Source organism: Mustela putorius, unplaced genomic scaffold (genome assembly GCF_011764305.1).
Source record: "Mustela putorius furo isolate JIRA1106 unplaced genomic scaffold, ASM1176430v1.1 tig00000083_pilon_pilon_pilon, whole genome shotgun sequence".
NCBI classification, from domain to species: Eukaryota; Metazoa; Chordata; class Mammalia; order Carnivora; family Mustelidae; genus Mustela; species Mustela putorius.
The window spans coordinates 44,633,597-44,659,148 of NW_025421273.1; the positions used below are offsets into that span (position 1 = coordinate 44,633,597).

At 48.7% G+C, this 25,552-nt stretch overlaps 1 protein-coding gene across 15 annotated transcripts in view; it reads right to left on the reverse strand.

Annotated features, from left to right (window-relative positions):
- The window catches only part of APBB2 (amyloid beta precursor protein binding family B member 2), a 368,036-nt gene that overhangs the window by 14,904 nt on the left and 327,580 nt on the right, over nt 1-25,552 (reverse strand). For 10 of the 15 annotated variants that reach the window (XM_045076735.1, XM_045076734.1, XM_045076731.1 and 7 more), the window contains 2 exons: nt 3,902-4,000; nt 68-182 (listed from right to left, as the gene is read on the reverse strand). In XM_045076735.1, the coding sequence (XP_044932670.1) occupies nt 68-182; nt 3,902-4,000 (214 nt within the window). Of the gene's footprint in view, nt 1-67; nt 183-3,901; nt 4,001-8,179; nt 8,186-25,552 lie in introns of all 15 variants that reach the window. The other 5 variants (XM_045076787.1, XM_045076775.1, XM_045076780.1 and 2 more) reach the window with 2 other exon arrangements.

Genomic DNA, 25,552 nt, shown 5'->3' on the forward strand with positions numbered 1-25,552 from the left:
CCCCCGTCCCTGCTCAGGTGGTGAGAAAAGACAGAGGGATGTACCACCGCGTCTGGACCGACCTTACCTTGGAACAGATTTCGTGGAGACTCGTGGCGATGGCTTTTGCTGGTGTGTCACATCGAAATACATGACATTTCAAAATTCTTGTATCTTTGTCTCTTGCTACGTAGGCAAAATCTCTGTGCAAACAACATTTATCAGCACGTTAGAAAAGGCACCTCTGAGAGCACGCAGTCTGGTTACGAGCGTTAGCTGAGCGAGTAGCCAGCAGGTCAGTGGGGAGCAGAGGATGTAGCAATGGGTAAAAACAAAACTCAAACTTCCACAGTTACCTAAAACAGAGCAATTCCATGGACTTAAGAATTCATTGCTAAGTAAAAGAACTACAGTGTTTCCCAAATTCAGGGTCCTGAGCTCCTGTAATCTCCTATGGCCCTGAATGAAAGCTGAATTTCTTACGAGCCTTCTATCTACAGTGACAACAAGTACTCTGGTTACAGAAGAGATAACGACGAACGTGCTGGTGCAGCGGGGGCAGACAAGAGGCTCTGTCCCTGGCTGCTTTGGGAAGGCACAGGGATCTCCGCTGGAGGTCAGCCTGCCCTGTGTCACGAGCCTGGCTGCAGGTCAGGGCACTGAGCCTCGGCCTGTCCACACCTGCTTCAATACACGCTCCCCCAGCCTTCTCCCTCCTCATCTTCTATCACAGTCGGTGTCCACAGTCGGCTAGAACCTGGAGGCCTTCCTGTCTCCCCCAACTCCCCATGTGTGACCTGTCTGACATCCTGAAAATGTCCTGAACCTGTCCTCCCGTGCCGGGACTACCTCCTCTCAGGTGTTCTCCCCACTGCGTGCTCATGCTCTCTGTGCCGCTGTCACCGTGCAGGACTCAGGGCCGGGCGGGCAGCCTTCCCAGCGCTGCCATGGCAACCCAGACACACAGCCCTTAGGACCAGACATGTCCATGTGTGTTCACGGGTTTGCATTCCCCACAGCGCCCTGAAGCTCTGTGCAGATGAGCCGTGCCTGAGTTACCCCCTGTACCCAGTCCAGGCCTGGCCATATAGGTACTAACTGAGTGCTCCTTCCTCCTTTAGGAATAGGGGCTGCATCCCAATTTCCCGCGGGTAAGCTGGCCCTCAGAGGTGTGCACAGCTTCAGGACCAGGGACTGAGGGGGTTGCGTCTGGGCAAGGAGCTGGCCCAGTCTCAGGAGTGAGCACGGTCTTGCTCTACAGTGGGTCCCTGAGGCCTTCCCAGTCTAGTCTCAACCACCATCAAAACAATGTATTATCTAAAAAAGCAGTAAGAGAAGCCCTCCCTTCTAGAGACTATGCTCAGCGGGAGCCCTGTTTCTGGTCCCCAAATCTCTGGGTTCCTCTCTTTTGTGGATGGATCTTGAAAGAACATATGCAGTGTCTCACCACACAGAACTATCTTCCTTCAAAATTCGCTGCTCCGCTGCCATTTCTCTGAGGCCAAATCTCTTTGGGTCCATGATCACGCACACGAAGCCCAAAACCTGTCCGGATTTCTGGAGTTCTAGAACCTGTCCCACCTACTCTTCCAGGACCCTTCGTCCAACCACACAGCTCTCCCCTCTGTTCCGGAAAAGGCAGGTCTCCACTCACGGAATCTTCTCTCGCTTGGGGACACTGCTCCATCCACTCTGGTCAGTCCATCCAGCTCACAAGCCTGATTGGCCCTCTGGGCCCCAGAACCTTGCTTGTGTCTAAACACTTACAGCCTTTAAATTCTGTAGCAAAAGGATAAGTAAGAGCTTGTCGCATCCTCCTTTCGTACTTAGTGCACGGATCTCAACGCCTCTCTTCTCTCTGAGAGAGTGTCAGGAACAGCCAGAGAGCAATGATTTGGGATTGGGGCAACCCCAGTTCTAGTCTCATTCCTGAGTCCACTGAGCTACACAACCTGGGGCAATGGAGTCTAACCTCATCTTCAAGTGAGAGAGGTGAGAAACAGGATTTCCAAGGCTCCTGTCCGGCTCTGACATTCGGTGAGGGAGGCTTCCGAGACCCAGCCTGCTCCTCGGGACCACTGGCCGGCCCGCAAGTGCAGGACTGCAAGGTTACCATCCACGGGATGGAACCAGCCCTGATCTAGAAGCTATGGGTCATCCTAGCAAACTGCGGCTCTGTGCCCTTTGTTCTTCCAGATGCTGCCCCCGAGGAGTAATTTTTTTAAAAATTATTATTATTATTAATCTTCATTTTCTTTTGGCTCCAGGGAAAGCGATGAATGCTTGAGGCAACCATCTGGAACCCACATCTTCCCAAAGGAGCAGCTCAGGGGCTGCAGGCTTTGTCGGGAGGATTCTGACAGTTCTTTTTTACAGCTTTGTCTTTTCCTGTCCCCGCGTGGGCGCCAGGCTCATAGATCAGGGAGGGAGGACTCTGTCAGCTCCTGACAGCTGAGTCCCGTGACTAGCCCTCTGGGGCTTTCATGGGCTTCCCAGGAAAAAGCAGGAGTTCTCGCCTCCCGGTGGAGGTGAAGAGATTGGCCCGGCTCTCCTACGGGCTTCCACCGGGAGCCGCCGGAGCCACGCTCAGCACCGGCAGGCCCCACACCCGTGGATCTGAAGAGGCAGTGAGTCCTCTCTCAGACCCGAGGTGGAGGCAAGTTGAACAACTTCCTTTGTGTGCAATGAAATGCATGGCTGATCTGATTTCATCCTTATTCAGAATGAAACCCAAACGTCGCTTAACTGGGGGTTTCAAAAGCTCGGCCCCTCATTTCTGAAAAAAGCTGCTGTAGCTGACAGAATAAGGACCCTTCTAAGATGTTCATAGCCTAATTCCCAGAATCTCTGATTGGGTTACCTCGCATGGCAAAAGGGGGTTACAGGAAAGGACTTGAGATGGGGGCTGTTCCCCTGAATTCTCCGGTTGGGCCCAACACAAGTGCAAGGGAAGAAGGACTTGGCGTCTCAGGGACAAAACGGGAGCTGGGGCCACCAGCCAAGGAAAGCAGGCAGTCTCTAAAAGCGGAAAAAGGCCAGGAAATGGATTTTCTCAGGGAGCCGTTAGCCCCGCTGATGCTGTGATTATACCTGGAATGCTCATGTTAGATTTCTGATCTCCGGAACTGTGGGGGAATAAATCTGTGCTTGCTTTGAGACACTGTTTGTCATCATTTGTTAACGGACTAAGAGAGTTGCCAGTGGGCTTTACATTCTCACTAAATTAGAATATGATTTAAAACTTATGTTTTAAAAAAAAAAATACTCCCTTCCTTTCCCTTCCCTTCCACAAATGCCTTCTGAGCCACTATGACGTGTCTGGCAAACACAGATAAGGTTCAGCCTGGAAGTCCGCTAAGGATACAGGTGTCCAGTGGGATTTGTGGAGCATCTTAAGTATCATAAGGACCTGACCAGGGTGAGAAGGGCATGGATGGTTCCAGGGAGCATGAGTAAAGGCACGGAGGTCAGTCAGTCCACGGAGTGGCTGGAAGAAATACGGGTCCCTTGCAGACTCCTAGGCGCTGTGGTGGGGGGGCAAGGCGGGACCATGGGGAGGGTGCACCTGCGTCCTGCCAGCAGCCTGGCCCTCGAGCCTTGTCATATGGACCCCATACGATATGTGTTTTAAAAGGTTTCTTTGGGTGGGATGATGGGGTTCAAGGGAGACGCCCACCGGGGGCTGCTGCTCCGTGTCCAGGTGAGAGAATGAGCACGAAGCAGGCTAAGTCAGCATCTGTGAGAACAGGGTAGAGGGAGGAGGCCCTGGAAGGAAGGCTGTGGCAGATGAGGGGGAGAACCCAGAATAACTCTTGGGTCCCTGCTGGGCCAACTAAGCGCTCTTGCAGCGGGGCCGGGGGTCGGGGGGAGGGTTTGGTGAGGAAGCTCACGAGCAGCAGGTAGGACAGTAAGTCGGAGGTACCTGAGGGCCACCAGGTGGCGGGGCCCACCAAGCAGGTGGACACTCAATCCGGGGGCTCGGGCCTGTGGTCTGGGCTGGAGACGTGGGCCTGAGGGGCAGCTGAAGTCAGGGCAGCAGACGAGTGCAGAGAATGAGAAAAGACAAAATGAGGCCTAGACTGAAAAAGAAAGGCATCTAAAGGCCTTGCTGGAGCAGAGGGCCCAATGAAAGGGTAGAGAAAGAGCACTGGGGACAGGCTGGTGCCAAATGCATCAGAAAAAGAGGGGTTCAGGAGAAGTCCCCAGGGGTATGGAGGCCGGCCATTTGGTCTGAGCTACAGGAGGGGAGAGAGGTCTGTGGTGACCTGGCCTCCTGGGCCTCTTTCCTGGTCCGAGCTTTAGGAGATGAGAAGGGCAGGAGTACAAAGAACACAGTTCATCTGCCATTCTTCCCCCCCTAAACTTCTCATTCTGGGACCTTTCAAACACACACAGAAGTAGAGAGTACAGTCCCCATGTCCCATCATCCAGTTTCAACAACGATCAAGACGTTGCCCAACACGGCCTTTCAGAGAGACTTTTTCCAATCAGTGTCAGGATTGTGAAAGACCTCAGGCTCACATGTAAGTGCAATTTTTTCTGACCTTTTCTAGAGATCTTCGTGTATTCTGAGGGGGACAAGAAACCTCCACAGCTATGGGGTTCCCGACACACTGCAAACCTAAAAGGCTGCAACCAGCTTAGGGCCACACATGTGAATTTGGGAGGAAAACACCAGACGTCACGGGGTGTCCTCAGCCAGGCGGGGCCCACGGTGGCTCTGAAACCGTATGAGGGAAAGGGTCAGCCTGCTTTCTGGGGCATTTTAGGAAGCTTCGCCTACACGGCCCATCCTGGCTCTCTGGCCACTACTTCTTTCCTCGGTGCCGCCAGGAGCCCTGGGGCTGCAGCCACCTGCCTCTCATATCTCACAGCTCAGCAGGGATGGGCTCACGTGGGCTTCTATGCACCCCCTCTGGCTGACCAGGCATCCCAATGGACAGCACCCTCCCGGGCTTCAGTGTGCTCCTTTAAATCCACAAAGTGGGCCCCAGTAATCTCTGAGGTCCCGTCAGAACACAGCTCCTATTTTTTCCAGCAAATTCTTTTAGATGTCTGTCTGAGACATTCTGTCTAGCACTCAGCAGCAAGAACCACGTTTGTCCTTTGCTCTGGCTTGCTCCCTTTACAACGCCGGATGAGGAACCACGTGCTAAAAGAGGCTCTGGTCCAGTCCTCTCTGGACCCCCCCACACGGAGCTGTGCCCCACTATTTCTCGCAGTCATGCGAATCACCATGTTTCCTTTAAAAACCAGGATGCAGCAGGTTTCTAGCTGCACCAATCTGTGTCCCTTCCTTAAACTCTCACAGAAACATGCACCAGGAATCAACTACTTTTCACTATTCATTTACTGAGCCCCTGGGTTTCCCACTCTGTCTGTTCCTACCGTTTGCTGTTCTCCCTGGTAATTACTCCCCCAGAGGACCAGCCTCCAGTACTGTAAGGGAAAAATGTCAGTGCTAAGACATCTTACATGACAGCCTCAAATTTCTTAATGGCAAGGAGAAAGGACAAAAGAATGCTTTCATTGTTCTCGGCTGAACAGCATTTTAACCACCCTGCAGGGGCTTAATTCATTTTGAGGAAATGAATGAAGAAACGATTCTTTATTCAAATGGATTCTATTAAAAAAGAGCCAAGACAGAACTATTCACCCTTTCCCTAGTTCTCTTCCCTGTAACCCCCTTAATAAATGGAATCTGCTTTTGTTTCTCTCTCCTGGTAAGGAGCTTATGTGGCACCTACCGGCCTCCTAGTGGGGTAAGCCAGGCAAACTTTTCAAAGCCCTGTCTCCAGGAGCCCAGAGAAGTGGTAGAATATTTCAGTGACATGAAATCTTATTTACTTAACGAATCAGCCTGTTCCACTGCAGGAATGCTCCTGGTGAGCCAAAATATATAGATATTCTTTCTGAAGGAGGACCTGAAGCTTGCCTCCCTGCAACTTTGGCTCCTGGAATCGAGCTCTGCCTTCTGAAGCAGCCCAGAAGGAGCGGACGCTGTCCGCTGCAGGACGGCACGGGCCTGCCTGGGAGGAGCTCTGTCCCCTCTTTTCTAGGGGATTCCCTTCCATCCAGACTCTCACCACATCTCCTCTGCTAGCGCTCCGTACCCAGGCGCCACAAAAAGACAACGTCTTCCACGTGATCCGTGTTTGCTCACGTCAAATCCATGCTGTTTGATGCTGGGAATCTGTGAAGGCTGCCACGTGACAGGCATTCGATTAATGGCAGTTGTCATTATAAATGAGGAAGAAGTCAAAGAAAAAGCCCCCTTTGAAATTCTGTCTCCTTATCCATGAGATGTTTTAGTAAATATTTGCCCTCATATGAATTATATTAAGACTCGCTGAAATGTACCTAAAGACCCTTTCCTCCTGGCTTCTCTTTCCGTCAGAAGCTGTCAGCCCCTGGAGCTGTCTTACTGCAGAGGACAGGACCCGCAAGCAAGTAAGGACAAACAGCCACAGACAGATCTGATGCAAACATTGTGCTTCCAGCCCTTTCTGACAAAGGGCTATATCTCCACTGTTTCACCCGCACAAGGTCTGAAGGGAGAAGGAATCTTATTTTCAAGACTGTTTGCTCTTCTTTGCCGAACTGTTCGGACCTTCTGATTATAGTCTGAAGATCTCACTTTTGGGGTGGGAGGAGGGAAAAGAAAGAAAGGAGATGAGAAAGTCATCTTCCTACATGGTCAATGTAGAACATGACACACACACGCGCCATTTTTTGTCCTGTTTTGCTTTTGTTTTCTCCATTTTACCCAGCGGCACATCAGCAGGCACTAATTTCACGAAGCTCATGCTCTCGAGCTTTGTCAACTCAACTCACTTTCTCCTCTGCAAGCTGAAGCAGATTCTAATTGCCCCTTCAGAGGACATCCCAGGAACTCATCACCTGGGTAAACACACATTCTCCACAGGGAATCCTGCGCCAGGCACTTCCGTGAGACATCTAAGCTGTGTAAACATATTTAAATTCTGCCTGCAAATAATCCAGGTGGCCTTGGCAGACCAGAATCCGCAGCCCTCTCAAGAACACAGTCTTGCTGTTAATTTAATATTCAGAGCGACTTCTCCCCAGGGAGGAGACTGGAATAAATACAGAAAGGGAGGAATTGGCAAACATCTGAAAATATTCTCACCGTTGGCTCAGACAGGACCTCTCATTATTTAGATGAGGGAGCTCACATTCCTCATCTTCTGGACGCTTCCAACACCTCCAGAGGCTAAAGCCTCCTGGAAGGTAATGAAAGAGCCAGTCAAGTTTGCAAATTCTCCTAACCATACCCTCTAGAAGACTGACCCTGGAAGGGTTACCCATCCAGTCGACACCATCTCCCTTCCCCCTCCTCAGCACTGAGCAGGGAGATCAGCTCACCCTGAGGAGGGAAAATGGCCACCACCAGCAGAGACGGCTCGACCCCAATGGAGCAGTTCACCCGAAATGGACCCCAACACAAACAGGAGACTGCCTCTCTCTCTTCACTTTGCCAAGCAGTAACCACTACCATTCTTTCAAAAAGAGGAGCTTCAAAATTTTCCTCTTCCATCAAAAATGGAGCTTAAGTTATAAAGCTGTGGAACAGTGGAGCCTAAACCCCCATCAACCAAATGGACAGGCTGACGGTCGGAGCGCTGGAAACACACACTTCTGAGGTACAACTGCCTTCCTTTCGCTTCAGAGTCATAGCCCTTCCACAGCTGTGTTCATCTAGACAGAAAGGAGAATCTGCATCTTTTAGCTAATAATTGAGACTGAAACAGAGTCCTTCCGGCTGTTAGCCTACACAGAGAATACATAACTTAACCAGTCCTAATATGAACTCTTGAAGAAGTGGGAAAAGCCTTACGCAACATGGGACGCCACGTTAGTATTTCTAGTCATGTTTCCTCCCCAGCATCTGGACTCAATGCTTCCAGCCGTGAGTGAGTGGCCATCTGATCACTCTGCCCATCACCATCCCCAAACAGGGTCAAAAGCAATGCGGGGGCAGGGACCCAGATGCAATTCCACACTCTGTTTTAAGTGAGGACACATAAGAATGGTGATGATAAAAGGTTAAACAGAACAAAGTTCTGCCTCTCAAAGACAATGACGGCTGTGGCGGTGGTAATACGGCATGAAGAAAGCAAGTGAGTTTTGCCAGACATTTAAGACACCAGCGAGGAGGGAGAAGTAAAAATCGGTTGGTTACCTCTCTCTGAATCCGGGCAGGCATGAGGGAACAGAGCAGAAACAACACGTTAGCATTCACTCGGCATCCAGGAAATCAAACAGTCCCGTTAACGGCAACTCTGAGCACTGACATCCCATCTTATTCCCCGACTTTGCTGCGATGAGTAGCCTTTCAGTGCTTATTTTAGCTGAGCTCTGCCACCCAGAAGTGTGTATTTTGAGCCACGTTACGATGAAGCCAAGAGATGCCAGCTGAGTTTAGAGGCAACATATCAACCGGGGGAGGTAATCAAGCTTAAAATATCACAGGCAAATACAGGAAACTGTTTGCAGTAAACACTGGCAAGGCCCGTGTCTGCGTTTTCCAGCTCCACCTGCTCCCAATAAAAACTGTACAGAAACAATGACTGGAAACAGTCTTACCTGTTTTTACTAATTTCTGACATTCTATTAATTGGGCCCCAACATTCACATCTCCTGCTTTCCCTCAAATGCATCATGAGAAGGCAACAGAGCAGGGGGGAGCAGAGGCAGAAGGTCAAGGGCAGGGGTGGGATGTGCGAAGGCCGGTAGGGTGAGGGTCAGATGTGCCAGGGAAGAGAGGAGCAGAGGGGGAGAGGGGTGCAGAGCCATATGGGGTTTGAGGGCCAAAGGCTTCGAGTTTCTCTCCCAGTGCTACCCTGAGATGCCAGGGTGACCTTGATGAAGTCATTCAACCTCTGGACCCGGAGTGCTCCCCATCCCCTCTGGCCCCATCACAGCCCATGTGAAAGGGCTTGAGGACCACTGAGGGCCCTGGGCTGGTCACACGCGTGCAAGTAAACGGACAGCAAGTGGCCTGCAGAGGCGGGGAGCACAGGATAGCGAGAAGGGAACGAAGAAACCCAACCTTCACAGAAACCTGCTCCTGCTGGCGCCCTGCGGCCGGGGTCCTGGAGCACCAGCCGGGCCCCACGGGGAGGGGAGCTAATCATGGGTTGAGACAGCAAGCGGGTCCCCTAAGAAACCCGAGTCCTGCAGCAGGAAGGCAGAGCTGGATGGCCTGATGCAGAATGATAATCACAGCCTGTTATTAAGGGGAGGGGAGCCGAACGAGCAAACAACCCAAACTGCAGAAACAGCGACTCACCACAAACAAAACTTCGGGTATTTTGATATCAGCAAAGCAAAAACTCTGGAACAACAGAACATCCAAACTGGCAGCTGTTATCGGGGGGGGGGGGCTTCCGGAGGATTTTATTTAGTACATTTGTTTGAATACTATACAATAAGCACGTGTGCTTTCTGTACTACAGATACGTAAACACCGACCTCGCCATTTCAGGGGCGCACTGTGATAAGCCCACCCCAGCACAGAGGGCAGCACGCAACCGTAACGACTACCACAGTGACGCTCCCGACAGCCACCCTTTCCGGAGCTCTGGCTCCGTGTTGCCCAAGCAGCAAGCCGACGAGGTGTGGTTTTACTATCCTCACTGATAAAGGAGAAACCAAGTTCAGGGAGGTTGAAGACCATGAAGGTCACACAGCTGTACATGGTGAGGTCAGGGTCTGACTGCAGGTCTACAGGACTCTCTACTCCTAGTCTTCTTACAACATAGCCACAGCAGGAACACCATGCTCTTCACAGTCTGGCAGACTCACCTCGCGGTCTGTCTCCCAAATGACCCAGTCAGTTACCATCAGTTACAATGCATGGGTGTTCAAGACAGGGGGGGCAAAGGATTTGGCCAAGGACCTGGGGCTTCAGATGTAGAGGGGGACCTCCATCCGAGAGGACTGTGGACTATCGTAGGGGGAGAAGGCAGATGACAATTTCCAAAAGAGGTTCTTCAGGCTGAGGATGTAGACAGAGCTATGCCCCAAGCCCGCTGGCTGCCATGCTCCCTTGCGTGCGTTCCTCACTCTCTTGTCGTCCCGGGCCCCTCTGTGTGCCAGGCACACTGTGTTATGTGGTGTGACCCTTCAAACCAGCTTCCTCATCAGCGAAAAAGGGATAAAAACACCTGGCTCAGGGTAAACATGAGAATTAAGTTAAATGAGATGGTGTGTGTAAAAGAGTACCGGCATGTAACACGGTGTGATAAACTGCCTCAGCGGACAGCTTCAGGGCTCAGCTGTGTCACGCTGGGGGCACTGCAGGAGAAATGTCTCCGTGGGACGGGACGTCACCAGGGGAGATGCTGTGGCCCTCTCCTCAGATGTGCTAGCCACACTGTTGACCACAGGATGAGAGGAAGTCACCTCCTGCTCATGTCCTTCTGTCAGTCAGTCTATGAACACAATTTCAAGTCATCACCAAGGGATCCAAAGACGCGGATCCTACTCCCACACTGAATGACCGTGAGGTAAGTCTCCTAACCTCTCAAGTCTTGGTTGCTCATTTCAGATTAGATGGTTTAGGAATCGCCTAGCGCTCAGATTTTTAACAGAAGGGGATGTGTTGAAACGCTTTGACTCTTACAATTAAAAAAAAAATAATAAAAAAAAAAAGAGCAGGTAGCATTTCATTAGCTAGCTTTCCACGTATACCAGACATTTTTAATTTTTTATTCTTAACAAAAAGCGCCTCTACCTATGGTAAAAACTCTGCCTGATAATTTATCTTCAATCTAGAGACCTGAGAGTACAGTCTGCTTCTTTTGAGTACAATTATTATTGAAGCCTTAGAGACTGTAAATCAGATCCATTACTAGCGATCCACTTAAGGAAAGAGCCTCGATACGGAGCCACAGTGTTTTCCCTGACAGCAGAACAACTTTGAACATGGTTCGTTCTTTTGGAGTTACAGATGCTGCTTGACTTCCGTGTGGAAGTGAGAGCCAGCCGTAAACAGGGACTTAGAGCGATCAGAAAATGCAGAAGAGTCCAAGCAGCAGGTGCTTCACTGATTTGACACCTTGTAAATTTGCCAGGAAGAAAACCTCAGCCCGGAGCCGGGCTTCTGCAGGAGGCACGCCCTTCCAAGAGCGAGCGAGGCTAAGCGTGGCACCAGGAGCAAGCTTGCTGCCCTCCCACCGTACACGCAGGGGGAGGAACGAAACTGCAGGATTAATTCCACACGAGCCACACGTCCAAGATTGTCTCATCAGTATGCTCTCGGCAGCTATTTCTTGGGAAAATGAACGTGGGAGTAATTGGCAATGTTTTCATTAAAATAAGCCTGAAATAACAGAGCTACTTGCATGTGTAACTGGGTATCCAAATGAATAGGAAATTCCTCAAAATAAACTGCATGCCAGAATGACGACGTCTGCTCCAGCTTTCTGGAGGAGGACGCGTCCCTCTTTCCCGGCACGGCCACCTACTTCGTATGCGGCGCACGACCTTCTACTTTTCACAAACGGAGCACGTAGAGCCAGGACTTGCCAGTGGGCTTCTCGCTCCGTTTCTGCAGGGCTGTTTCTCGCTCCTCTTTGATGCCTGTCTTTCATCACTGAGGGGTCTGCTGAGCCTCTGCAGCACCAGCACAAACCTGTGTTCTCCACATGACCATGAAGCAAAAACTATAAAACTTTATGTCACGAAGACTCTCATACCCATTCCTGAACCTCGCGGTCTGCTTTCCCCCTCGCTTCAAGGTTTTTTGCCTCTTACCCCTGACGTGTTTTAGTTGTTTGCCCTTGGTCAAGGCCCTTAGCCTCTATGCTCTTCAGTTTACTCATCTGTAAAGTGGGAATGATAGCGGCACTGACCCCCTAAGAGGGCCGCGGGGATTACACCCGTTGATCTATAAGGTTCACGGTGTGATGGTGCATAGCGTGGGCTCGACGTGCGTGCTCAGCGGGGCGCCAGCAAATTGTGAACAACAAGGAGGTCTGCCGCGAGGAAGTTCCCTAACCTGTTTCAGATCATGGAACCTTTTGGAATCTGATGAAAATACCCCAGAAAGAAATGTGCATGAACTCGCAATTTTAGGTACAACCTTAGCAGGATGGGGAGAAGGTTCAGTAAAGCCTGGAACTCATTCACAGAACCCCTTCGAATCCATACCCGGCAGGTAAAAGATCTCTGAACTGAATTCTGGATTTATGCAAATTTACCATCTGGTGAATGGAGTTTCAGAGAATTCAGCTCAGGAGAAGATTCTGTCCTTCCCAGGATCAAAGGGTGACAGAAACACCTGTCTTTGATAGTGTGGCTTATTCTGCAAGCTAGCCTGTTAACTTGCCGACTCAGGGAGTCAGAGTTCCAACAGGAGTGAGTGTGAGGACGAGGATCTAAAGTGGTGTGAGGTTATTGAAATTCAAGGCACATTCTTCTAAACAAAGGACTTTCTCATGCCGCTGGAGAGAAGACACAATAGTTACCAGTCAGCTTACTAATGAGGGAAAAAGGGATATCTGAGAGCAACCAGGAAATGAGTTGTTTTCTTTTATTTTTTTTTTTTTAAAGATTTTATTTATTTATTTGTAAGAGAGAGAGAGAGTGAGAGCAAGCACAGGCAGACAGAGTGGAAGGCAGAGTCAGAGGGAGAAGCAGGCTCCCTGCAGAGCAAGGAACCCGATGTGGGACTCGATCCCAGGACGCTGGGATCATGACCTGAGCCGAAGGCAGCTGCTTAACCAACTGAGCCACCCAGGCGTCCCGAGTTGTTTTCTTTTAAAGTCCATGTTTGAAGAGAGTAAGAATTAACAAGTGTCTGCTTTCATCTGGGCTGTATTACAGTAAAATAACAACAACAACAAAACAACCGAGCCTCTTTGAGTATCCGTGAAAAGAGAATACAGATACAAGTTACATTTAGGTCTTAAGTGAGACAAAACTCACGCCATGTTACATTTTCAAGTTATAAAATTTAGGGCATAATCAAAAGACAAAATTATGTAAATTATACCTGAATTGTGAAACCATGGGTTAGCTTCCTTCCTGAAAGCAGGCGTGGAAAAACAAAAAAAACTACTTGAGACCCCGAAGGCTCCTCTCTGACTGTGACACAGAAGAGGGAAGAAGAAGGGTCTCCACTGGAAAAGTGGCTTCCATGCAGGAAGTACTACTGGGACACACAGCACCAGCAAGACATAGACAAGACTCCCACTGAAAACCATGGTGAGTCTGTGGGTGAAATCTCTTCCATTCCACGCCCCCAGCCATGTGGAAGGCCTCTCTCAGGGAAGGCACATTCTTCAATCTGTTTCTAAATGTTCTAGAGGACTTAGGGCAATCATCATATAGCCAATCTCCGCTTCTTTGTACAGACAGGAGGGCCAGTACAGCTAGCACTAAGAGCCAAGACACTCGATCACCTGAATTTTGGAAACTTCCATCTGGATACAAGTATTCCTGATACTCTGTAAACTCAGTAATACCTCAACAAAGACAAACATCAACACCAGCATGACTGACTAAGAAGAAAATCAGCACGATGGCGCTTGTTTCCTTGAATCTGCTCCTCACCCAGGCTCCGTTCTTGGCACACATTATGGTCAAGCCACCCAATAACCCGGCGGGGAGCATCACGACTCATTTTACAAACAAGGAATCCAAGATGGCAAGGAATTTAATTTGCTCAACACCCCCACCAAGAGAAAGTGGTCGATCTCCAGACAGACTCAGCGGGTCTGCTTGCCTTCTCCTTGTCTCTTCTCCTGTGTGGCTCTAGGGCACCCGGCACCAGACTGAGCCCGCCTCTCCTAGGATGCATCCCTCGGTGAAGAGAGGCGGGCTCAGCTCTCCCGCTCCTAGCCTATTGGATTTCTGGTTCCACCACTGTGGGAGCTGGTAACAAAAAGTGCTCTGTTCAGTGGAAACAACTTTCCCAGGCAAAGGCTGAGGGTTTCATCCTTTACACAGCGGCCAATTACCCTGCTGCTGCCCCGCTCATGATGCCCTCCCAAACTCCCCGTGTGTCTCTCTCGGACCTCACTTTCTGCCGCACCCACAGCCTGCGGGGCTCCAGCCACACGCCCATCCTTCTATTCTCGAAACACACATGCCTTTTCTACCTTGGAACCCTGGTGCTACCTCTTTCCACTGTCTGGATTCCATCTGCCCCCAGGTCTCCAAAGGAAGATTCCTCCTTACTGTCATCACCTCCAGAAAACCCCTCCCGGCCACCCAGGCATTGCCAACCCCTGCAGCCACCTAAAGCTACTCTGCTTTTTAAATTGTTCTTCCTTCTACCCCACAAAAAAAGGGGAAATCTGTGGGAGCTGGAACTTTCCCTGCTGTGTTGGTTCATTACCCTAAGTATTTGCTTACCACTGCCTGCTGCATAGGGCCACGTAGTCCATACATATTTTTGAATGAATGAAAGAATAACTAAATAGAGTAAACAAAGGACTCCCCCCTTCCCACCCCACTCCTGGTCATGTTGGTAAGACTCTAAGGCAATGAACCTGGGAGTAATAGGGAGTTGGCTGGATTTCGTTTTCTCCCACTGCTGTTTGCCCCAGACAGCACTTTAAAAATGACTTTAGCTCAAATTCCGTTTTCATGTCATCTGAAACTATGTTAATAAAAGATATTTCATGTGAATGGGCAGGAGGAGAGTTCTGAAAAGATTATCAATCTCTTGTGACTCTATCTGAAGTGAAGCAAATCTATACTTTGATCATCTCCAGCAGAAACAATAAAGTTTCCAGAGCCTGTAACTAGATTCCTTCTTCAGAACATTTGTCTCAATGAAAAACAGCTCCTCTGCTCCTGGAATCAATATATAAATTTCCATTGCACACTGATGTCTATCAGGACTTGTCAACTCCCCCAGTAATTTTCTTTATATTTGTACTTGAGAAGAAATAAACGTTTGCTTATCATTTAGGGAAAAGGCCCCGGACCACACATTTCCATACACAGCGAGGCAGTGAAGTACGGACAGCCGAACCAGGAAGCGTCATGGAGCACGCCGGAGCGCTGGGCTGTCTCAGCAGAATTCACTGCATGATACCACTTGAAAGAATACCCACCTTTGCTGTTCAGGAAGGTAACTTTCTCTTTGTTCCAGCCTCTTTTTTTCTTTTCCAACAAATATAAGAAATCTTGAAGAAACAAGAAACACAGTCCTATGACGACAGCATTGTGTTTTCACACTGTCTGAATTTGCTTTCCTCTTATTGTCCATATGTGTTCATATTTGACAAATGGAATAAAGATGCCACCTTGAAGAAGCTTAAGAGTGGGCTTGGGTTGTCTGAATAATGGTTTGTCACAGAAGTACCCCAAACAGCCTGACTGCCTCCAGGAATCCAGTTTGGAGATTGGTTTTCAGAATACCGCATAGCTGGCCAAAAGTGACTGAACCTTCTTCCTTTTCAAAGGACAAGGTCCCTCTTTCAGTTGTCGCTGTGGGTCCCACTTGGGTCCTTGAAACCAGGGTGAAAAACCATGGCCCCGGGATCAAAGACCATCCATCCCCGTCTGTTTTGTTTGTTTTTTAAGATTTTATTTATTTATTTGACAGGGATAGAGATCACAAGTAGGCAGAGAGGCAGGCAGAGAGAGAGGGGGTAAGCAGGCTCCCTGCTGAGCAGACAGCCCAATGCAGGGCTTGATCCCAGGACCCTGAGATCATGACCTGAGCCAAAGGCAGAGGCTTAACCCATGAGACACCCAGGCACCCCCGTCTGTTTTTATAAAGTGTCACTGGGGGCACCTGAGTGGCTCAGTCATTAAGTGTCTGCCTTCAGCTCAGGTCATGATCCCAGGGTCCTGGAATCTAGTGCCACATCAGGCTCCTTGCTCAGTGGGGAGCCTGCTTCTCTCTCCCCCACTCCCCCTGCTTGTGTTCCCTGTCTATGTCTCTCTCTGTCAAATAAACAAAATCTGAAAATAAAAAAAAAAAAGGAAAGTGTCACTGGAACACAGCCACACCCACTGGGTTCCTATCGTCTACAGCCGCTCTTGTGCTTGGAGAACAGTAGCTGCAACAAAGATGATATTTAATATCAGGCCTTTTGCAGAAAAAGTCCCCAAACCCTGTTTAGACGACACCCCGATTCAGGGGTGCAGCACACAATGCAGACAGAGACTCGTCGCAGCTAAATAACAGGTGACGCCCAGTGCAAAATGAAAACGGGGGGCTCTGTGTGAAGGAATGACGACCTACAAGACGGTAAGAGCAGAGCATCCAACTGAGCCTGAACGGCACCCCGAGCTGCTGGAATAATCCCCGTGACAGGTGACAGACTCCGGAGCCAGCCAGAAATGGCTCCATCCAGATGCGGGAATAAGAGTGCTTCTCATTTGTAGCCTTTTCAGAACCAAAAACACCTTTTGCTCAACTGCAATCTTTCACGCGTGGCTGACATAAGAGTCAGAGTCAATGCGGAACTCTGCCTCACCGTTTTATTTCCAGAAGGTCGCATGTAGGCTAGGAATGTTATTCTTGGGGGTAGGGGGAGGGTGGTTGGGGGCCGAGGTCACGCTAGATTTCTAGCAAACAGCATTTTCATGTAACCTGGCAAACAGATGCATGACACGACATGACAGAATCAGGCCAAATCAGGACCGACTGTCAACTGGGCTCTCTGCAGCGGCTTTTCCTGGGTCATAATTATTTCAACTGTCATAATTTATTCATCCTCAGACAAGCTTCCATATTCCGGGGTAATTAGTCCAGGGACCCAGGTCACAAGGGCTGGGAGCCCCGTCACTTCCGTCCCTCCTTGAGCCTAAAATTCTGACTAGGAAAGGAATAGCTTCTGCAACAGTATTTTTTTGGGCAAAACCAAACCAAAGTTTGTTTCAAAACCAAAGTTAACTGGTGAAGACACTGTCAGCTTTCAAGTTCATAAATCTGAAGGTGGTAGGGTACAAAAATATCCCATCAGAAACCAGAGGCTTCATTTCTACACTGTACAAGGCAATGGCCTTTTTAGCTCACAGAGTGCTCAGTGATGTTCCCGTAAGATTACCAAGGAATTTTACTCTTTCTGCTTTCAGATACATACAGAACAAATTGTGTTTGTGACAATATATCAGTTCTCGAGACTCTGAAGACTGTTGTATGTGAAATAAACAATGTCCCATGCAATTATCAATGGTTTCTTTCAAAGCAGGAGCAAAGGTAGAGTAATTCTATATGGATTAAAGCTTAAACCTGTCTTCTTTCTTATGTTGATCCTTTATTTTTATGACAGAGTAGAGAAAATGCTCAAAGGTCTGTTACCAGCTTAGAAGGCTAGTCAGGGGGCACCTGGGTGGCTCAGTGGGTTAAGCCTCTGCCTTTGGCTCGGGTCATGATCCCGGGGTCCTGGGATTGAGCCCTGCATCAGGCTCTCTCTCTGCTCAGCGGGGAGCCTGCTTCCTCCTCTTTCTCTGTCTGCCTCTCTGCCTGCTTAAAAGAAGGCTAGTCAGGGCAATGAAGGGTGAGAATGGCCTGGAAAGACGGCCATATGCACAGCACTTCACAGGACAGCTCTGCCCATCCTCAGTGGAGAATCAAATGAAATTAAGTCGAGGTCTTCTACAACATAATTTGAAACTGAGTTACTCTATTGTTTAAAACTTTGTCCTTAAACAGGCATTATTTCTTTTTATCTGTATTTCAAACAGAAATAAACAATGAATCTAAACATTCAGGGCAGTCCAAGAACACAACTCCACTTCCTACCACTACCACATTCAGTCTTGCTCGTTTAATCTCTACAGTCCACTTCCTTCACTCCCTCTGCCACAGCTTTGATTTTTCCTGGCCTGGGACTTGCTAGTGGGTCCCTCAGCTTCCACTTCTGCTCCTGACATCCATTCCCCTCACAACATTCACTGAGATCTTTTTTTATGAAATAAACTAGATCACGGCATTCTCCTGGTTACCACCCTTCAAAGGCTTCTCATTGCATTAAAAAGAAAACCCAAGCCTTCCACCACAGCCGAAAAGCCCACAGAATCTTGTCCCCACCTGGCTCTCCCACCCTAGTACACACCACTGGTCCCCTTGCTCCTGGCTCCAAGCTTCTGTACGTGCCAAGTGCCCTCTGCTAGAGCTTCCTACTTGCTCCCCACATACCTGACTTCTTCTCGGCCTTCTGGTTCGGCTCAGATGTGACCTCCTAGGATGGACTGCCTCTTGGTGGCCCCTTTCCCCACGGAACTACTCCACTACATTCTCCATGCCACTGACCATCTTTGTGACACTTATACTCTATATCATTGTGCTCCCTAAATTGTTCTTCTGGCTTCTGTCCTGCCTCTCTGTACCTAGTCTGTCTCATTCCAGCACGTCCCTCACAAGACACCTGACATGCAGATGTTCCATCTGTGCTGAACAGCAAGATAATCTATAGATGATAAATATTGAGCACAACAGAAAATAAAGCATTTTCATCTATATTAATTCAGCTGCCCAGTCAACAAATTCAATCATTTATGGAGAGCATCCTATGCCAGATACTCTATTAGGGCCAGAAGAACCCAAAGGTCTTAGAATTTCTCAAAAATGTTATCATCTGTGTTTAAAATAGGCATTTAGAAAAGAATAAGTTACACCACTATTTAGTATGTTTTCATGTAACCCTAGGGATTTGTGGAAAAGTCTGGAAACCCAGATGAGTAAGAAGTTATATATTATCAATACACTCTTTAAAAAAAAAAAAAAAGCAAAAACCAAACCCACCCCCCTGCCACAAAAACCCACCACACCACGAGAAGTATACAGGAAGAGTAAATCGGGGTTTTTCAACTATGTTCCAGGTCTTTAGATCTAGGCGTCACCTCTTCATACTTGGGGACTGTGGACAGATGGAAAGCTTTGCTCAGTCAGTGGTCCAGAATGGAATCCATTTCCCTGGGGGGTCGTTCAAGAGGAAAGCTGTTGAGTTGAGACCAAGAGATGGCGTGACGGATAGTTTTTGAAACAGACTGGAATGACCACACCCAAATAAACAGTGCCCCTGTTCAAACACTTCTAGAACTCAGCTTTTGGCCCTCCTTGCAGGTCCTGACCCCTCTGAGAGGTATCCATGACCCAGGGAAGCAGGTGCAAAAAGCCTGACCCAACGGTCTGATGGCTACCTCCACCCTTAGAGAGGAGGTGACCTTGGCCCAACCTGTGCGCACCTACAGCCTTGGGCTCAGCAGGAGCAGCAACACCCTCTTGCCTCACCTCACTGCTATCCATACTATTTCTCAGGTGTGCTCAAGTTCAAAGGATCTGAAATGGATCCTCGGACAGCATTATGTGAGCGCCAAGAAAGCAAGTGGGTACTTGTTGCATTTTCCATTTTAATCACCAGTGCCAATGCCCTGCACATAGCAGGTGTTCAATAAACACTTATTAAATAAATTATCCCCATTGCTCAAAAGCTAGGACTTGCTGCAATGATAGAGGAGCTCATTCATGCACCAAGTGTCAGAAAGGTGAGGTTCCTAACCCACCTAGCACAGAGCCCATGCCTTCACTCTGAGCATCACTCCCTGCTGAGCCAAGAACCACTGGCACCTTCTTCGACGATAACGGCTGAGGTTTTGTGGAAAGTCTTTCTCCCATTCAGCTTTTTACTCACATTTCATTCTGGACAACACAGCCACCATAACTTTTACAAACTGATGGACAAAATAGGGATTTAAGGCTATTTTCCTCACAATACATTATTCTAAGTCCCTGGGAAAGGCTTCAGGGCACCAAATGATTCATTCACAAAAGCAGCACCAACTGAAAGGCAGTGGCAAAGATCTGAACTTTAGGGAGAAAACTTGCAAACTGCTTTTGTGGCAGAGTAAGGCCTGAGGAGAGACTCCCCCATCCATGGTCTTAGGAAACCAAAACGAGAACACGAGGAAAGCAGGCACAACCCACCATTCAGGATTCAAGTCAAAGCCAGGTTGCGGCTGCAGTTATAAAAAGAAAGAAAAAGACTAATGGGATTGCCTGCTCCTCCGTGTTCTCCTACCCAAGGCAGTAATGAAGATTCACAGCCACACATTAATTAGGGAATCAATAGTCGTGTCTGGTTACGATACTGGTACAGGGAAACAGATAATGGAGAGAGAAGACACACATTCCCTGAGAATCCAATCGAATATTGTATACAGTATTTCCATCACGTTTCTCTTCTTCAAAAAACCCCTTTTGCCAAGAGCAAGGAGGTGAGGGGTTGGCTGACTTTCTACATTTGGGGGAATCTGAAACATTTTCTCACATGTAAGTCACACAGATATTCTAAATCCTATGGCTACAATTATTTGTAAATGCGCTCTCTACACCAAAGAACACTGCTTTTAATCCAAAAATCGGATTACCAAGATCCTGCAATTGTTTTTCACTCCTAATAGACAAGAAGGCAAATGTGGATTCACCAGAGGGCATGGGAGATGAATGCACTCATTTACTCAATCAGAACCCTGGCCGCAAGAGAAATGCCCAGCGCACAGCCCGCGAACAGCCCACCCCGGAACAGCTTCCTGCCGCGCTGGTCAACTCGGATCCAAAGACTCCCGCATCCCACCCCACCCCTCCAATCCCTCCCATCTCCACCCTTCTCTCCCGCGAGGCAGAAAGACCCCTCCTCAGCCTTAGCAGCCGCCCACGACCCCGCACTTCGCTAAGCGCCGACTCGGGGAAAGGCAGGGCGCAGCCTTTGTCCCGCGGGTCTCCCGGGCCCGCCTCGCCGTCCCCGCGAGCCAGCTCGGGCTCGGACCCCGCTCGTCCCCTCCGCACGCACCTGCAGACAAAGGCCCGCCCCCCCCCCCACGTCTCTCACCTTGGCCTCCGCCCCGGCGCTGGGACGAAGACAGCGGTGACCACGCCAGCCGGCCCTCCGCGGCCGCTCGACCGCACCAGCAGCCACGCGGCCCTTCTGTCTCAAGTTGAAGCGAGTGGCGTCCGCGCCTCCCCGCGTCGGAGCCGGCCCGCGGGCGCTCTCCGCCCGCCCCCGCCGCCGCCGCCGCCTCCGCCCATTGGCTGCTGGGGAGGAGCCGCCCGCCCGCCCCGCCCCCCGCCAGGTGTGCCCCTCAGGTGCACCCGCCAGGTGCTCCGGGCGGCTAGAGACCTGGCCCGTGACTAGCGAAGAGCCCGGTAGAATCCTTCATCCCCCCCAAACCCCCAATTCTAGGGCGAACAGCTCCCAGTTGGGACTCTCCGCGCTTGGAAAGTTCATTCTAATCCCGCTGAACCGCTTTAGAAAACTGACGCCCTGGGCTTGGGATTCTGGTTCCTCACAGACCCAGCTTGATCCATGCCGGGGAGGGTGCGGGGGGGCCGGAGCAGGTGGCAGGGGTGGGAGGGGAGGGGCACTGCAAACCAGAGCCAGAAAGCCTGTGCAGTGTCAAGACAAAGCAGGAGCCAACTGCAGTCTGTTAAATCAGGCAGCAAGTTCTGAACAGAGCTGAAAGCTATTTTTCTTGGATTTCCTGCCAATTTACAAGAAACACTTAACAGCAAGTAGTTCGCCCCTACACACCTTTCCAATCCTGGCCTCTCTCAAGGCACCTTTTGTTTAATGCTGACTTGGAGCCAAGATGACACCAGCGTCCCAACACTGTCATCTCTAGTTGAGAAACCCCCATACATAGAAGCAGGAAAGTGTCCAGTTGGCTAAGTGACAGCATTTTAAATAAGTGCTGGCCAGTCATTGACTAAAATAGGATTTGAAAGGAAAATCCAAGGTCTCCTACTGTCTTTATTCTGTGCGTAAGGAAAGTACTTCCTCTACTAATTGTTTCTGAGCGAGATGTTTGATTGGACAATTCAACAAGTGAAATAGGCAGGGGACATCGGCCGTGTTTTCTGCTAATCTTCAAAGTATCATGCACAGAACTGACAAAATGTACAGAGAAAATCAAGGGAATATGCAACTAGGAGGTCTTGTCTCAGTTTATTATTATTATTTTTTAAAGATTGTATATTTTTATTTGAGAAAGGGAGATAGCATGAAAGAGAGAGAGAGAGTTCGAGCATTGAGGGGGAAGAGCAGAGGGAGAAGTGGACTCCCCACTGAGCAGAGAGCCCAATGTGGGGCTCGATCCCAGGACCCCAGGATCATGACCTGAGCGGAAGGCAGACCCTTAACTGACTGAGCCACCTAGGCACCCCCTTGTCTGAGTTTAGTAAAACACACCACAGATGTACAGGAAACCCTTAATGTTCATGTCTTAAAAGCAGATAAACCATCTACTTGTTTGTTCAACATTTACTCAGCTCTTCCTAAAGGCCAGGCTGTGCTGACAACTCTGTATGGGGCTTTTCAGGCCATCAGTTGTTTTTCAAGGGGGGATATGTTTTCACTTACGGTATAACTGAATCTAAGACCAGTGATACCTCAGCCATTTAGAAAAGTTGCTTATAGTTAACTGCTTAGCAACCACCACCTTTTGGCATACAGCCTGAACTGGGGATGGGGGTGAGTTTGGGGCTTGGGGTCCAGCAGTCAGAAGACGCATCACGTGAACTGATTTCACAGAATCCCACCCGTCAGCCCTTCAGAGGCTGCTGTTCCTTCCTTACACATAATTCTAGTGAGTTCAGTTCCTTGCCTACAGCAGGGTGGAAATGACAAATCAGAGCTGCCAGATGCTGAAAGGTGACAACACCGTGGGACAGCTGAGCCTGACGTCAGGCTCCACAAGTCCTGCCAAGTCTTACCTGCCACTGTTCTCTCCAACTCAGCACCCCCTCGCCACTCCCCTGCCTCCATCCTAGGTCCAGCCGCCACCTTCTCTCAGTCTCCCAACAGCCTCCCTGGCCCCACTCTCATTCCCAACTGGCTGTTCTCATGTCGGTCACACATGCGTCCTAAATCACCAACCTGAGCATCCACGCTCAGCCTTTAAAACCCTACAGTGGCTTCCTGTTGCCTGGAGATACAGTCCATAACCATTTCCAGGGTCTCTGAGGCCACCTGGGATCTGGTCCTTATTTTCTCTCTAACCAACATGGCAGTCCAATTCCTCCTTCCTTCCAGCCTTACCTTCTTCTGGAACATGCCCAGCGACTTCCCACCTTAGCCTTAGCACCATCTGTTTCCTTCTTCTGAAATGCTCTACCCTGCCCTGCTCACCTGGCTAATCCCCTTCGTCCTTTGTATCTCAGTCCACTTCCTCGAGAAGAATCTTCCTGCCTGGCAGTTCTACACCCCCACCCCCTCCATTCCCCGCTATCCTGCATTGTTTCTTTATCGTCCTCTTCTCTTTCATTTTATATTGAATTTTATATACTTGGTTTTGTGCCTGTATAGTAAAGAATTCAAACTTGGCCAAAGAGAGGTCTGGCCTTTTCCCCTTGGCTTCTGGAGGTGATCTCGAAGACCATGGAAGGTCATGCCTAACACCTGTGTTTTTGTTTGCCGGCAGGTCTTGGGTCACGCTAGATAGTCTAACGATGTGATTTAGGGTAAGGACTTTGGGATATTTGGCATCAATTCTACCCCTGGAGGGGCTGGAGACTGAGGTCAACCACGCGAGTCATCAACCATGCCTATGTGATGGAGCCCCAGTAAAAATTCTGGACACCCAGGCTTAGATGAACCTCTCTGGCTGGCAGTACTCTGTGTGTATCCTTGCACATCGATCCTGGAAAAGTTATGCTGTCCATGACTCCACAAGGAGAGGATAACGGAAGCTCCAGGTCTGGAAATTTCCTGGAAATCTGCCCTGGGTGTCTCTTCTCTTGGCTGACTTTCACCTGTATCTTTTCGCTGTGATAAACCGTAACTGTGCGTGCAATAGCTTGGAGTGGGTTCTGTCTTTCCAGTGAATTAGTGGATGGAAAACTGCTCCTGTGGACCGCTCTCCATTGTATTTTCAGCATCACCCACATTTCCTGATACACAATTAGTGCTTGGTATGTCAAATAAAGATCAAATGTAAAAATGAATATTTTTTCTATATGTAATAAATATTTTTTCTATATTTTTTCAAATGTAATAAATGAGCATTTTTTCCTATTTTTTTTAAATGAGCACATAATGAATATGCAATGCTTTTACTACTTAAAGAATATATTTTCATTTTATCAACTCCTACTTCTGAGCCAAGGCCCAGATCAAAAGTCACCTCTTCCAGGAAGCCTTTTTCTGCTCTCCAGGTATCGTCATTCTTTCTTGCCATTGTGTTCTCTGGCCTATCGCTCTGCTTTCCCAAGTAGTCAGTGGCCTCGAAATGTTTTTGTGAACGACCCATGTCAGAAAAACTCTGAAATCCCTAGTGTGGGGGTGGTCCTTACATAGAGCAAGTACACAAAAGGCATTTACAGAATGAAGACAATTTTTAAAAAAGGTTTTGTTTATAGAAAGACAGGTTCAAGGGTGTCGGGGTGGCTCAGTTGGTTGAGCATCTGCCTTCAGCTCAGGTCGGGATCCCAGGTCCTGGGATGGAGCCCCGTGTCCCTGCATCCCTGAGTTAGGCCTCTTGCTCTTCAGGGGAATCTGCTTTTCCCTCTCCCTCAGCTCCCCGGCCCCCACTCACATTTTCACTTTCTCTCAAATTAAATAAATAAACTCTTAAAAAAAAAATTAGACAGGTTCAGCCACCTATGAAAATCTGATTCCCTGAAAAATAAGGTAACTGTTTCTGTAGTAACTATTATAATGGTGTACAACTCGATTATTTTCTTTTTAAAAATAAAAATGTTCCTCAAAATTATTATCCACTTTAAAAACCTGACACGCTTTAAATAAAAGTGTAGAAGCAGACCGCCAAACTTTTAAAAGTCATCTGACTCCCTAATTAGAATGAAATATTACAGTTTATTTACATAATACATTAAGAAAATAAAATAAAAAAACACAACCACTAATCTTTCTCTCCTCCATACAAACCTAATTGAAAATTCAAGCAGCACACTAATAACCTATGATGTCCCCAAGTAGCATAGAAAAATCAATTTTATTTCCTTTAGACCTGCATTTAAACTGGATAATAACTGCCATGATGTGCAACAGCCGTAATCCAATTTCAATTTGTTTGATTAGATGAGTATGAACATTAAACAAGAAAGTCACAGGATTGTCATAACAATGTTCACGCTGTTAACTCATTACAGAACAAAGCATTTTCATTTGCTCCTAGAAAACATGTCACCAGAAAATATAGAAATATGAATTCAACAATCCTCGAATGCCATCCACAAAGATCTTCACTTTGTCTCACCCAGAGATAAAAGCAGCTTTATACTTCGAGGCCACTGGAAACTCTGATCGAATTTAGGATGAGAAAAACTCCAAATGTTTCTTTCTTTCTTTAAGATTTTGTTTATTCATTTGATAGGCAGAGATCACAAGTAGGCAGAGAGGCAGGCAGAGAGAGAGGAAGAAAAGCAGGCTCCCCGCTGAACAGAGAGCCCGATGAGGGGCTTGATCCCAGGACCCTGGGATCATGACCTGAGCCGAAGGCAGAGGCTTTAACCCACTGAGCCACCCAAGTGCCCCTCTAAATGTTTCTTTAAATATAGGAAGCTGTATTTAAACATTCTGTTGTACCACCTTGTATAATCACTAAGGCTATCCAGGCAGGACCC